At 38.7% G+C, this 13977-nt stretch overlaps 1 protein-coding gene across 2 annotated transcripts; it reads right to left on the reverse strand.

The window, feature by feature from the left end:
- Positions 1-3722: 3722 nt before the first annotated feature.
- Positions 3723-12617, reverse strand: COX7A2L (cytochrome c oxidase subunit 7A2 like). Of its 2 annotated transcripts, XM_085315834.1 has the most exons (3): positions 12456-12617; positions 5414-5548; positions 3723-4548 (listed from the first exon to the last, which is right to left on the reverse strand). In XM_085315834.1, exons 1-3 carry the CDS (start codon positions 12525-12527, stop codon positions 4405-4407), a joined length of 351 nt encoding a protein of 116 aa, XP_085171960.1. In that variant the 5' UTR covers positions 12528-12617; the 3' UTR covers positions 3723-4404. The 2 variants fall into 2 exon arrangements, with proteins under 2 accessions (XP_085171960.1, XP_085171961.1); XM_085315835.1 differs by lacking the exon at positions 5414-5548.
- Between the last annotated feature and the right edge of the window lie 1360 nt (positions 12618-13977).

The following is a 13977-nucleotide window of genomic DNA, read 5'->3' on the forward strand; positions in this document are numbered from 1 at the left end:
TGGAGCCACTGGGCAAAATCATTCAGAAAGTGCTCTAGCATGGAGCATCTGATGGAGCATCTTTTTGGAGCCACAGGATGCAATAAAACATCCTGTATTTTATAGGCCAGATGTGTGCTGCCTACAACAGAAGGAGGGGGGAAAACAGACCCTTAGATTTAACTTCCTTGTATCTGGGGTGGCTTCATGTAGAAATAAAGATTCCCYTCTGTCTAGTGCTATATCAAAAATCAGTCTGAGATTATGTAAGGTACCAGGACARTTCATTGAAAATAAACAGCATTTTGTGCTAGTGAGATGTTATAATGTTCTTTGATGGTGTATACCCCATTTCCTGATCCAGAGGCACACTGTTAACAAAGTTGCATTTGTAGCCTCTTTGTGCTTCCCTTCAAAGCAAATACACCTTTTTTTTTAGCCACCTGTGTATCACTTGCAGTGCAGCCAACTGAAATAGATTCCAATTAATTAATAATCTTCAGTAAACTAATATCTAATTAGTACTGAATACTCAAAAGATCATTTTTYATGCCTATGGCTAAAACTAATGCTTAGGCTACAAGAAAGGTCCTCCTATTTTCCACTTTAAATGCAGATCAGAGTTTGGATTCCTGTGAGGCTTTTGACTAGGTTAACAATTGTGGGAGGGAAGGTATAGTATACTATGTCATAAAATGTAGGTGGTTTGTAACCGATTTTTTGAGAACARTTTACTATGCTTTTCCATTTATCTGCTACACACACATTTTTTTCCCCTGTGCAAAAACCTTCCAGTTCTTAAAATCTGCAGAGGTAATGATTAGTGACAAAAGAGAAACCCTGACCTGTGACTCTTCAGAAGCCTCTTAGAAGGTTTGAATTTAGAGAAAAGATGGTGAAGGAGGAGGGAATACCATGTCCTTAGTGTATATGTGAGAAACAGCCCTTAAATCCTCTGGTCAGCTTTCTGAAGTCTGCATGAATAATAAACTACATTTTGTAGGAATTTCAGGTTTCTATTTGCCTTGTTTTTCTTGCTTGTATTCCTTCCACTGCCTTCTCATTAGAAAAGTTTTGCTTTAAGGCAAGATCAAACCATTAATATCTTATTTWWWWWWAAAAAAAAAAAGCTTATTAACACTTTAAAATGTTGAGGGAAAAGCAGAAGTCTGTTGGACTGTATGGTCACACTGTAATATTGCAGAGAAATCCTMTCCTTATCTATATCTGCATTTTTAAAGCAGCTCAAAGACATACTGCAATATTATCAACATTTTCTCAAGTGCATTTGTTCCAGTACTCCCACATAAAAGGTAGAGAGAGATCTTATTTCAAAACAGTTRCAAAAATAAAACTATTGAATTCAGGTTGTCAGAAAGATCATTTAAGAAAGAAAACGACCATTTAATGTTCTTTAATTTAAAGTCTCTTAGCAATAAGATAATGCCATGGGGATGGATGATTATCATAAGATAATTTTTTTCCTAAGTACTAGAAATCATAGCTGCTCTCCCTCCCAACTTCAGCACCTTGGGGTATAAGAACTTACTATATTTTATTCTCTGCTGTGCACTCAAGCCAAAACATTAGAGTATAAGCTATCACTTATAAAAATGTATCTTGTTTTCTTGGTTATCAATGCTGGCATGTTATATAAGTCACAAGATAAAACCAAAAGCTCTTTCAAAAACAAAACCTAACATACAAAATAAAGCTGTAGTATCCAAGTCAGAGATTCTTCCTTTTGAGGATGATGACTCAAAATACAAGGAAGTAGCCTTCTTGATGTTGCAGCTCACTCCTTGTTTTTCTTGTTTAAGACCCAATTTAACATCAGGGCAAGGAGAGTCTGTTTTAAAGGTAAGAGTGTTCTCAAGGGCTTAAGAAAAGAGAATTTAGTTCTAAGACAGACAATAATTCAAAACACTTAAATCCTCTTGAATTGTCCTAGAGAGAGATCGCTGGCATCAGGAATGTTTAAAAATAGATTAATAGAGCTTTTTTTCCTAGGAAAAAAAGGCTTTAATCATGCTGTAACTTCTTTATTATACTCTCAGAATAATTGAGAAAAGGGGCAAGATTTTGCTCCCACATCCTAACACTCTGGGCTGCAGCTTGCAAGTTTTCCTGTTGTTCAGTGCACTTCACTGTGGGAATACAGAAATGCAGTTTCCTCTTTCTCTCAAGACTGGAGCCCATCCCCATGGCTGCAGACGTGCAAGACCTTCATTCTTTAACCTCAAACTGAAGCACGGCTGTGAATCTGACATACTGAAGCAGCATTCTCATCCCACCTCAACTGGATCAGAATGCTTGGGAAGGGAAAAGTGAGTTTTCCAAAATCCATATGCTGAGAAAATAAAAAAAAACATGGGCTATCTCATATCAGGTTATTTGCAAGATTTTATGTTGTCTTTTTCCCTTTTACCATGAGTGTGTTTATCTCTAGATAAGCCATTTGCTTTGTAAGAAAGCTGGACTTGAGTGATACGTACCTTTTTTTTGTTTCTTCCACAAGTACATGGAAGAGTATTTCCACTTCTTAATAAGCCTTGGGATAGCATTTCAGTTACTCTATCCACATTTGCCTTAGCAACAACCAGAAAGTTGTTATTCTCTATATGAACGCTAAAAATAGTTTATTTTTTTAAAAGCTCAGAAAAAATTCTCTAAGCAAAACTCATTCCCATTAAAACTTACCTGTCAAGTTTGTGTGCCAAGCAAAGTATCCTTTATTAGAAGATTCTTGTAGGTGGTGCTTAATATACGACAATGCAGGGAAGATATAGACAATAACTTGCTTTTTTTTTTTTTTAATATTGTAGCCTACAGCACAAGAATATTAGATCTCTAGGGCTAATGGGCTACTGAGGATAATACATTTTATCAGTAGGAACTATAAAGCTGTCAGTTCCTGTAGAACTTCATTAATTCTTTGCTATTCTTTGAGCTTTGCTGTCCTTACAAATTTCTTATCCTGTGACTTAATCTCTCTATTCCTGAAATAGCAACACTGCTTGTACTCTGATCTCAGGTTTCAGTCAGCTATTTTCTTTTCTATGGAACAGTAATAAGGCTTTAGTACAACTTAACTGGAAAAATAAATCAGAATGTTTTTAGTAAAAGAATGAAGAAATAGTAATTTTAGGTTCCTTTATCAACTCTCTTGCCTATTTATGAAGAAGATGGTTTCTTCGTGGTTCTGGAAGAGATGGGTTTTGACAGATGCTAGTGAAACCATGCTCATCCAAACTTAGTGGCTGAGTAACCAGGAGTGAATACTCTCTGTTCATACACTAGAGAATACCTACCAAATTAAAAGATGCTTGTATAAAGGCTTGTGTGAAAGACTAGCTGTAGCCCAAGGTTCTGATTTTACAGGGGAAAAAGAATTAATTGAAGGGTTTTAACTTCCACCCTTTTCCCCACCCAGCAAGGCAAATATTACATAGGTGTATGTATGTATGTATGTATATATACACATATATATGTATGTGTGTGCGTGTGTGTGTGTGCACAGCTGAGCTATGAAATGTAGTGACCTGTTTCACAAACACACCTTAGAGTTAACCATTCCATGAATTCCTTGAGATCTGAGATAAAGATTACAATCTCAAAAAAGATTACAATAAGGCAGTTCAATCAACTGCCCAGTTTGAGATCTACAAGTTGAACTTAAAGCATGCTAATATATTTCACTACAGGGCCAGCTGAAACAGCATTAAACTTTAAAGACTTGCCACTTTTATTATTCATGCAGTTAGCTTTATTGCACAATATGAGAGTTTGACAAGTAAKAGTCCAAAAACTGGTATAACTGATGCTACAGTATTGCTGCATTCTGCTGTATACATTGGTGTTTACATTATGGAAAAATCCAGCTTGAATGATCCAAGGAGATAAGCCCTTTGTCCTATTGATTACTAAAAGTACAAATACTTAATGATATACCAGCATTTGGAAAAGTTCTATTGCCACCTGGTTATGTAAAACAAGCTGTTTATGATAGGAACATATTCTTGGTGTCAAGTACTAATTAAAGCATTTGCTTTGCTGCTTTTGAAACTGACAGCATCTCCCCACCAAGTGGCATGGAATATTGTCTAAAAAGTGTATTTCTCCTGTCTTATCTGTGTGTCTTCCACAGTGTGGAAGAAGGGAAGGAAGAAAAGTAAACTTTCTCCAACTGTTTATGCACTCCTGCACAAGAACAAATGCAAGGCAACAACCATACAATACAACGACTGCTTTAAGTCCTTGTTTTTATGATYTTCAGAATACATAAGGCAACCAATTTAAAAATACTTTCTCAAACACATTTGATCTGAATAACACACCCTATGTGATTGCAGGATTAAAAAGCAAGTGGAGAGAGATACATGCAGGAGGTCCTTCAGAGAAATACCATTAGTCCCATTAGTTCATTTACTTTTGGTTTCTTGGTTGTGAGGCCATGTACAGTGCTACTAGACAGTAGATAGTCCCGCCTATTGTTAGAGCCATAGTGGTCCGATAAAGCAGCTTATCTGGAACTCCCCGTTTCAGGTGTACTGGCAGTCCATCTGCTTTCTGTGGGAACAGTTTAAAAACAACAAMAAAAAAAATGAATACTCACACAGAGACCACCATGAACAAGCAACCTCAGGTAAAACTAAGAATTCCAAGAGGGAAATTTGCTGACTAATGGACTATCTATAGTCTAATGTAKTAAGTGTTTTTCATTTAGCAAGACAAATGCAAAGGCAAGTTAATTTTATTAGCAAAAGCTGTTATGTGCAGGCACAAAGAATGCATCTTGAAATACAATTTTTAAAAAGGACCTGGACTGGAAAAATGTCACCAACAAAAGATGTGAAAAGATACGTATAAAAGGTTATTCACCAATTCAGACTGACACATTCCAAATGCAAGTGGCATGTAAGAGAGAAAAGGGAACATTTTATAAAGCACATTCTTGATGTTTAAATAACTTGTTTTCAGAAGTCTCAAACACTTAAAAATTGCACAGCTAACAAACCAGCTTTGAAGCTTACTGTACTCTTCTTCCATTATGTTATACACAGCTTCAGTAAAGTGCCAATTACAAAATACAAAACAGTAGTAATCTCCGCTTTGTTCCTCCAGATCTTTAACTCACGTGCTTGGAGGAAAAGTGCTTCCAATAGTCAAAGGATATGAGATGCATCTTTTTAAGTCAGAAAAAAAAGAAAAGATACTAGACTTTTTACTTTCTATATTTATACATAGTACAAGGTCACTGGAGACTGATTCAGGTTATACTGTACTTGACATTTTCTTAAGTAAACTTTAAAAATTGTAGGTATCGTAGAACGACAAATTACTTAGCCACATTAAAATAGGGCAAAATATGGCCCACTCTCTCCAGTTTTCTTTAAGTTACTCTTGTCGTCTTAACATCTTAAGTTGTCGTTACCTGAAAAAGTTTCTGTAGGTCTGGCACCTTGTTTTTACCCAAGAAAGACCCAGCTGCTGGTAAATCTGAAGCAAGTTTAGTTGTTGTCCCAAAAATCAAAGCTGGGGATTCAGTGGATACTATTGGTTTGAGTCCCTGCATAAATAAAGATTAAAATATCAAGGTATATAACACTTGCAGAATTACCAATTGTCACACTGCCAGTCATTACAAGGATACATTACAAAGAATATTGATCTTGCATGAYGACCTGTGATTTAAAAAAAATTAAAAAACCACCACACAACTAAGGATGCATTGTACGCCCACTTCTTTCTCAGCTACAATTTTGGGTCAGGAAACATCAAGAGGAGAAAAGCAGCAGCTTAGAAGCTTCCTTTTTGATTTCTTCATGACATAAGTTTCTAGTCATCATAGGTGCAAGAATTAAGATATTTTTTTCCTGCAAGTTTTCCTGTGCTGCTACTTGGTCCAAGCTGCTGGTTGTTTTTGCACGTGGTTGTACCTAGGCCCTACCTGAGCAGTGGTACTGGAGCAGGGAATTCTTGCTGCTTAGGTCAGTGAAGAGACGGGATGTATGTGTTGAGGAAAAAACAGCTAAGACTATATGCTGTTTCATAATAAAGTATTACGTGGTGCTTAAGGACACTCCAGAAGTCCTAAAGGGGTTTTCTTAATGAAGGTGCAACTACACCCTGTAACTCACATGCTACTGCAACTTTCCACCCCTCATGTATTTCCTCTGAGCAGCATTTAATTTCCTTTTAGTTCAGATAGTTGCTCTCTACTTTTGCCAAAATAAATCCAATTTTTATTTTTTAAATGAACAAAATTACAACTTCTCTCAGCAACCATGAGGTGGCCTCCTTGTATTTATTATTATAGCTAGAGTTAACAGTTACGCCTTAACACGCAGCAGTGATATTTTAAGTTATGTCTCCTGAAACACTATATGGTTTCTTTTTTCTGACTTGCCATAGAAATGAAAAGCAACATACAAGTAAATTAATGCAACAATTTTTCATTCAAACAGAAGTAGCAATTACTTTTCATAAATCAAGTTAAGGCTGCACTAAAATTCTAGCTTCCTCTCAAAGGACTAGTCGATTCATTTTGTACGTAACAGTATAGTATTTAGAGTAGGAACTGGACTTGCAGGCTTTTGTTCTTCTCRTGTCTGCCATAGCTCAGATATGCTTTATCTATACCTCTATAAATTCTTTGTGACAATAGCTATCTTCAACAGAAAGATTAATTTTTTTCTGCCCCCCACAATTGCCTAGGGGATGATCATCAGGGCTCTTTCCTGAAGACATGGGTCCAATTTCTCACTTTTCTAGTGCCTGAATGAATATTATAATCTCTTTGACCTTCTTGGTTATGTTTTGAAAGAAAGTGGCCAAAACTGCTTTATGTGACTTAGTGAATCCAAGTATTCCTGGACTGAAATAACGAGTGCCATCCTACTGAACAGGCTTGGACAGAAGGCAAGCACCGAGTTATTTAAGACTAAGCAGTTCTAGTCACAAACAGCAAGAAGGAAGCATCTACTGCTAAGCCAGGGTAGTTAGCGCTTATAAATCCAAAGATAAGTAGCGGCTGGTTCAAATATTTTTTGAGATAGCAATTATGGACTTTGGCATTTTTGTTAAAGAAAACTTTAAAGTACTTCATTAGATTTGGCTTTAAAAGGCTAGTGGTTAGATAGAAAGAATTACAGAACAGATACTTGTAATAAGTGTACTTGTGATTTCCCCTCCTCGCAACCTTTCCTGCCCTCTTGATTGTCAGTACCTCATTTCTGAATCTCCGTGGTACAGATACCTCTTACATCTATCTTAAATTCACAGACTGGGGGGAGGGGGGAAAATAAAGTTGTGATTGAGGCAATCACCTCCATTTGTTCTTGGCTCAAAGACTCCTGCTTCTATAGCTGGAGGCAAAACGCATTCTATGGATTGCTGTTAGAATACTGGAATCAGCCATGCTAACAACTGCAAGTTATGGTATACCCTTTAAGGTTTTAGAAAGCACCTGAACAGGAATGTCTTTCAGGTTCCCATTCGATTGTTTCAACAAAACTAACAGGAGATTCAAATTTGACTCAAGTGACTAACTTAATCATGGAATTAAATAGAATCCTTTCAGAAAACTCACACAATCATCAGTATACCATTATAAATTGTCTTCCAAAACAGCACAGAACCAGTTAAGAACATCACAGAGCAGATTTAAAAGTCACTGATATTGCCACATTGGCTTCAGAAAAAAAAAGAATATAATAAAATAAAAGCTGGAGAAGAAAGTTCAGTTATGTAATGCAGATATTGCTTTAATCAAGATCACTCACCCCAGCGTAAAATTCTATTTTTATCTTGTCCATGAATCTTGTGGTCAACTTCAACCAAGCTCAACTAAATTAGAGTAACCACATGGTTACTTCAGCTGAGTGCATGAGTGTCTGGACTGAAAGTGGCTAAGGCCCTTATCTCATACCCTACTGCTTGCCAAGCTTACTGTGCCTATAAAGAAATTTTACAAATAACAATTTCGGTATAGATCATTTTTGAGTATATCATCAAGATACGTTAAGCAACACCTACTGTTGCTTGTTATACTTAATTGTGTTCAACTCCACTAAAACTGCGGGCTTATTTAATAACATTAGTGTCTCTCTACACTCAGCATCCTCTTTTATGCCTCTACACCTTTGATCTACGCTACATGTCAAGATGTTTCACATTGATAATTCCTCTACTGATAAAAAAGGTGTTAATCTTTTCATAATCATGTTACTAAGAATTTGTTCCAATTCTTGGACAAAGTATAGCAGATCTAGTCATGCAGGACAGTCAACATTGGCTGATTTCATCAGGATGCTATGGCAATTACTTTCTAAAAATGCTGAAATCCCTAATGAAAGATCAAGACATGGAACAAATCCAGGAAAACAAACAAAAAAAGAAAGAAAAGCATTCAGATATCACTAACATTTTGTTTAACTTTCTTTCTTTCTTTTTTTTTTCTTCCTTCCTTGCAGAGGTCTGAAGGTCTTAGGACACAATCCATCCATTGGTTGGCCAAAATGTTCAAAGTTAGAACAAATATATGCCTTGCTAGCATGCACTCCCRAGCAACATTCACATTTTCCTGACAGCACAAAGGAATTAAAGATTTGGAGCATAATTTAATGGAGATAGCACCATGTTCTTAGCTTGCAAATGCTCAGACTGAATCAGAGATTGAGAAAGCGGAAAGAAGTGAGGCAAGAACTRAAAAATGAAAAAAGGAAAGGAAGTTAAGATGAACTATTATTACAGAACACGCATTGAAGTAACCTTTATGGACACACTGAACCTGAACACTTATCACCTAAACAGCAGGTCCTTCACAGCCAAACATAAATCATTGTACGAGGCTAAATATATTTGTCATCACTAACATGATGCTGTTAGACGGGATCACTTAGAGGCTTCGTTTGCACTAGGATGGCGCACACAAGTAAAAATGACTTTGTGTATTTGAAGTATAATCTACATTACGAAAGGTTAATCATTAYAGCTTCCCAACAAACTCCATGCAATTCATATCAGCTAAAAATCCAAAACAGAAGGTCTGTGATTTGTGGGATTTTTACTAGCTATAAGTGAAATAACTTGTATCAAGTGAAGTTACCCTAGCACGACCAAATTTCTCTGAGGACTGTACACCTTGAAGAACTAGGGAGAAAAAGTTTGTACAGTCTACCTCATCTGATGGTACTAGTCTCACAATTTGTGGTTTAAACATAGGCCAATTCTTTCAGTGAATAAAGGGGTTTCATTTTATTTGTAAGGGCTATGGCAGTCATTACCTTCCTAAATATGAGTAGTAATTTTAAATTTGACTCCTCATCTGAGAAAGTTGCCATTTATTCAAACAGGCTAAGCTGTTCAAACTACTTTACACATTTTTGTAAAATGCAAATTAAGTCTTTTAAGAACGGTAAGATGGAAAAAACAACAAAGGTTTCAAACTAAGATATTTTTGTTAGTATACACTGTTAGTAATGTTAATGTCAGCAGAAGAACTTCTAAAATGCATTTTCACTGATATTTTGCAAGCCCACAATAAGCTTCCATCAATAATCTGCACAATAATTTGCACAATAATCTGCATCAGAACAATACTCCGTTGGGAAGCATCTGAATGTGACAGTACAGAACAGTGAATTATTATACTGTATATTTGACCAAACAGAATTTGAATTGCAGAAAGCATCTTGATTTTTCACAAAAACATTAAGATACACAGTAGCATAAAAAGTAAACTGTTTTAAACACTGGGCTATGACTTTGTTTATTAAATATAGCACGGAAATCAATAGGAAAAGCTTTACTTCCAAAGCTTTTAACTTAGCATTTACTTTTTTAACTTAACATTTACTTTTTTAACTTAACATTTACTTAGAGGCATGATTCTTTGCATATTTTAATCTCTATTTATTGCAAACTCTTCTATTAGACTGATTGTTCTGAATGTGTCACTTGGAGGTAGAGTAAAACTTAAAGCTCTACCAAAAAGTGAGAAGATTACTAGCATTGCAAAAAGGGATTGAAGGTATTTTTTTAATGCAGCTATTCTGTTGTATAGAACACTTGATTCCCACAGTTGAAGACTAAGTTGTGTGAATGATGAGCCAAACAAAAAATAGTGTTTCTTTCATCTCTCTCTCTCTCTCTCTCTCTCTATATATATATATATACACATCTATATATATATATAAAAGACATTTGCAAAGAGAGATAATAGTTGTAAGACTAATGTGAAATGCTCCTACTTGGATACAATCTCATATTCTCAACTACATTCTCTCCAAGATTTAGATTCTAACATTTCAGTGATGATACTGAAGTCATCTAGGAGGCTGCTGTTAGATTCCCCTCAAAGCCACCTCTCCTCCAGCCTGAACAGGCCTAAACCCCTCAGTCTCTCCCTACAAGGCACGGGCTTCAGCAGCCCCCCCAGCCAATTCGGTAGCCTCTGTTGAACTTGGTCCAGTGTATCAGTTTATTTCTTCCATTGGTAGATGCAAAACTGGACACAGTACTCTATTCACTACTCACTAGATCACATTTAAAGTGGAATAATCACCTTTCCTTGATCTACTGATTATGTTCCTGTTGACACAGACCAAGACACTGCTGGCCTGCTTGTCTGCCAGGGCACAGGACTGGCTGGCACATCCAGCTTGCTATCTGCCAGCAGCCCCAGGTCCTCCCTCTGTCCCTACAGCTCTACTCTCAAATGTTTTGATCAAATCTCCCCCCTCCCCTCCAAATTTGATTGTCATCTATGAACTTCATAAGAGTACACTCCACTGCTTCCTGCTCCAAGTAACTGATAAATCCAAGGTACCTTGTCATACTCCACTTTTTAATGAGCCTCTAGGGAAGGCATGACCCAGTAACCCTAATCAACCATTCAGTTTTTTAAACCTACTTAGTTATCTATTCATCCTAACTTAAGAAGAGCTCTGGGGTTCCTCTGGCCCCTTGAAATAACTCTAAAAAAGCTTAACACAATATTCTTGCTTGCAGAAGGTGATTGGATTTTCCAAGTAAAGCTTCCATAGCCAAGGAGATCCAAGAAAGCAGAATTAGGCTAAGAAACGATGAAATAGAATTAGGAAGAAAAACTACCTTTATATCATAACAATACACATTAGTCTATAAAAATAGACTTGCTTCCAGTCAGCTTTTATTAATAAGTTTATATATAAAAAGAAAACTTTGATTTCAGTTGTGATGTACTCAAATCTTTTTTAAAACTCTGAAATCATATCAGAAATATTTGCTTTCTGTAGTTAGTTCTTTGGAAGCTTGATTCTTTTTAAATCACTTTTCCCATCCTTAACCTGCAGAACAGAATGCCTTATTTTGTTATTATTACATGAACTTAAGTTTTTCATCAAAGTTTGTTCAGAAACTTAAATACTACAACAACAATACTGCATTTGTTTTTTGTCACATTACAAATTTCCCCGGATGACTCAGGAATCTATGTTGATGCACAAAAAAAATATATAAAAAAATTAAAACTGATTTTCTTTTACCAATATGCATTTTTTAAAATCTWTTTAAAGGGGCTGCTGTAATCAGGATCTGTTCCCCCTCAGAAACAGAACTGACCACATATTATAACTTTAACATATGGAAAGTATAGGCTTATTGAACCTAACCTTTAATTTCTATGTGTTTAGCAAGCAAGCATTCTAMATGAGAAAGGCTGTTTGTTTTCTGTTTTGCTTTAAAAAGCTTCTACTCACTAAAACAAGTCTAAGCTATACTTCCAGTAATTAGCTTTTCTGCCTGCACAGGCAGAAGGGCTTGGAGCTAGGTGCAGGGCTGTTCCAGGTTGTTACGATTTCTATTTTACAAGCAACACTGGATGCTGTTGTAGCTCAGAAGCAATACAAAACTACTTGATGAAGTTGTTATTTCCTAGCTGTAACATCCAATGCATCCCGAACTGATGCACAAAACGCACAGGAAAGCRAAATGTCTCATCTTGCCCAAGGTCACACGATAGGCCAACAGCATTGCAGCAGGCCGCGGCCGCCGGGAGCCCAACCGCGGGAGGACACAAGCTCTCCTCCGAGGATGGGGGCACTAAGCGTTGCTGTTTACCAAGCGCACTCTAGACGCGCTACGGGAACTGGGGAAGATTTCTCCCCCAGTGAGGAAAAAAAGAAAAACCCACCGCATCCCGAAGCCCTACAGGGGAGCTCTGCGCCCTCTCGGCCCAGGGTACTGGCTCGCCCGACCCCTCCGCGGCCCTCTGCGCCCGCCAGAACCGCGCGGGGATCGGGACCGAGTCGYGCCTCCTCTGCCACGACCCGCTGCCCCCGCCTCCCCCTGCGGCCAGAGCCGCTCTCGGCGGAGGGACGACGGGCCTGGCTCTCCCCACGACTTCGGGAGCGAGTACCGCCCCGCACGGAAGAGGACACCGAAGGTCACCGTCGCGACGRCGCCCAAGGCGGCTCCGGCGGCGCCCCCATTACCTGGGGGTTGTAGGCGGCGGACGCCGCGGCCCCGACCAGCCTCTGCGTGAAACCGTTGAACTTGTAATACATGGTGGCCGCCGCCGGCACGCGCGCACCTAACGGCCCACCGGCGCCCGCCTGCGACGCCTCACGCAGAAGGACCCCAGCCGGCTTTTTGCGCCTCCTTAGCGCGCAAGGTCCCGAAGGCTCATAGTCCTCTGCCTCGAATGCCTGAAAACAGTGAACTCGGGAAGCTGCCAGAGGGAGCGGGATGAAAAATAAAAAGCCCAGAAACAACACGAGTCTTTACTGAGCCCATAGAAGGACACGTTTTGTGCAGAAGCTGTTCTCAAGGTAACGCTGATGGACATTTTAATCAGGCACCATGCTGGATGCCTAGCAGACTAGGCTATAGTGGGATGTGGGCGTGCGGTAGGTGGTGACGACGGGGGGGAGGGGGAAAGGGGGATCGACCAATCAGCGCAGGGGGTAGGTGGAGCCCCGCCTCCTGCGAGCGGGAGGGACAGYTGGGGAGTCGCGCGGGCGGCGGTTGGGGCCGGTTCTGTGGTGGGTCTTCTCGGGTCTCAGGGAGGTGTCTTCACCCCAAGCACCAGAGCCCGAGAAGGCGGTTCGGGGGAAGGAAGTTCCTGTGTAGGAGCTGAGTGGTGTTGCTTGTGCGAGCTCCTGTAAAGCTCTCTAGTGGGTCTGCGCTGTTGGTGGTGCGTTTGCGAGTCTGCATGGGCAAAACGGGGTTCAGCTACRTGGTTCTGTGTTCTTTCTCGCAGTTTGCTTCGTCTTCTCTGACACAGTTGAGGTTTCCCCTTGAGAGTGCTCTCAGTGCTGACATGTAGGTTGTTGTTGCCCTGCTATAARTATTGTGGTAATTATGGATATCTGATGTATTAGCATTTCATTACTTAATTCAGGTTATTCAGATTTTGAGACAAAGTTGACTGTTTTGAAATACTAGTTTTCTTACAGGAAYCAAGAAAAAAGGCAAACTTGCTTTCTGCACCTTTATTTCTGTGTTTTTCTATTAAGCAGTTTGCATTCACTCCAACAACCTTTTTTAATACATATGAAATCTGTAATGTTTTTTGTTTTGAGCTTTCCATAATAAAATCAGCACTATRAAGTGGGTGAATGTGATAAGGTGCTTTTATTGTTTTGAATGTAATCTTGAAAAGTCTAGCAGCACGAACACTGAAGGCATAATGTAGAGGTTTTGCCAAGCTTTGGAGCATTCACGGTCCCAAGAGGCCTTGAAACTATGGATGTTTTGTAGTAATTTGGTTTCTGCATGTGCTTTGGGCCGTAGATTGTTGCCAGTAGAGAYCTCCTTGCTAGCAATCCAAAGCATACTGCTCTTTTCTGAGTCTGATGGTGCAAACTCTTAACAGGAATTCACACTGAGTTGCATACTGTTTGTTAAGATGATACGTAATGAGGTCTTATTAAGAAACAGTGATTTATTGATAATGTTTCATCATTAGTGTCCTGGACCAGAGTTAGAATATCTGTTAGGAGTCCCACGTGCAGT

Source organism: Rhea americana, unplaced genomic scaffold (genome assembly GCF_003343005.1).
Source record: "Rhea americana isolate MKP2758 unplaced genomic scaffold, rheAme1 scaffold_44, whole genome shotgun sequence".
Taxonomy (NCBI): Eukaryota; Metazoa; Chordata; class Aves; order Rheiformes; family Rheidae; genus Rhea; species Rhea americana.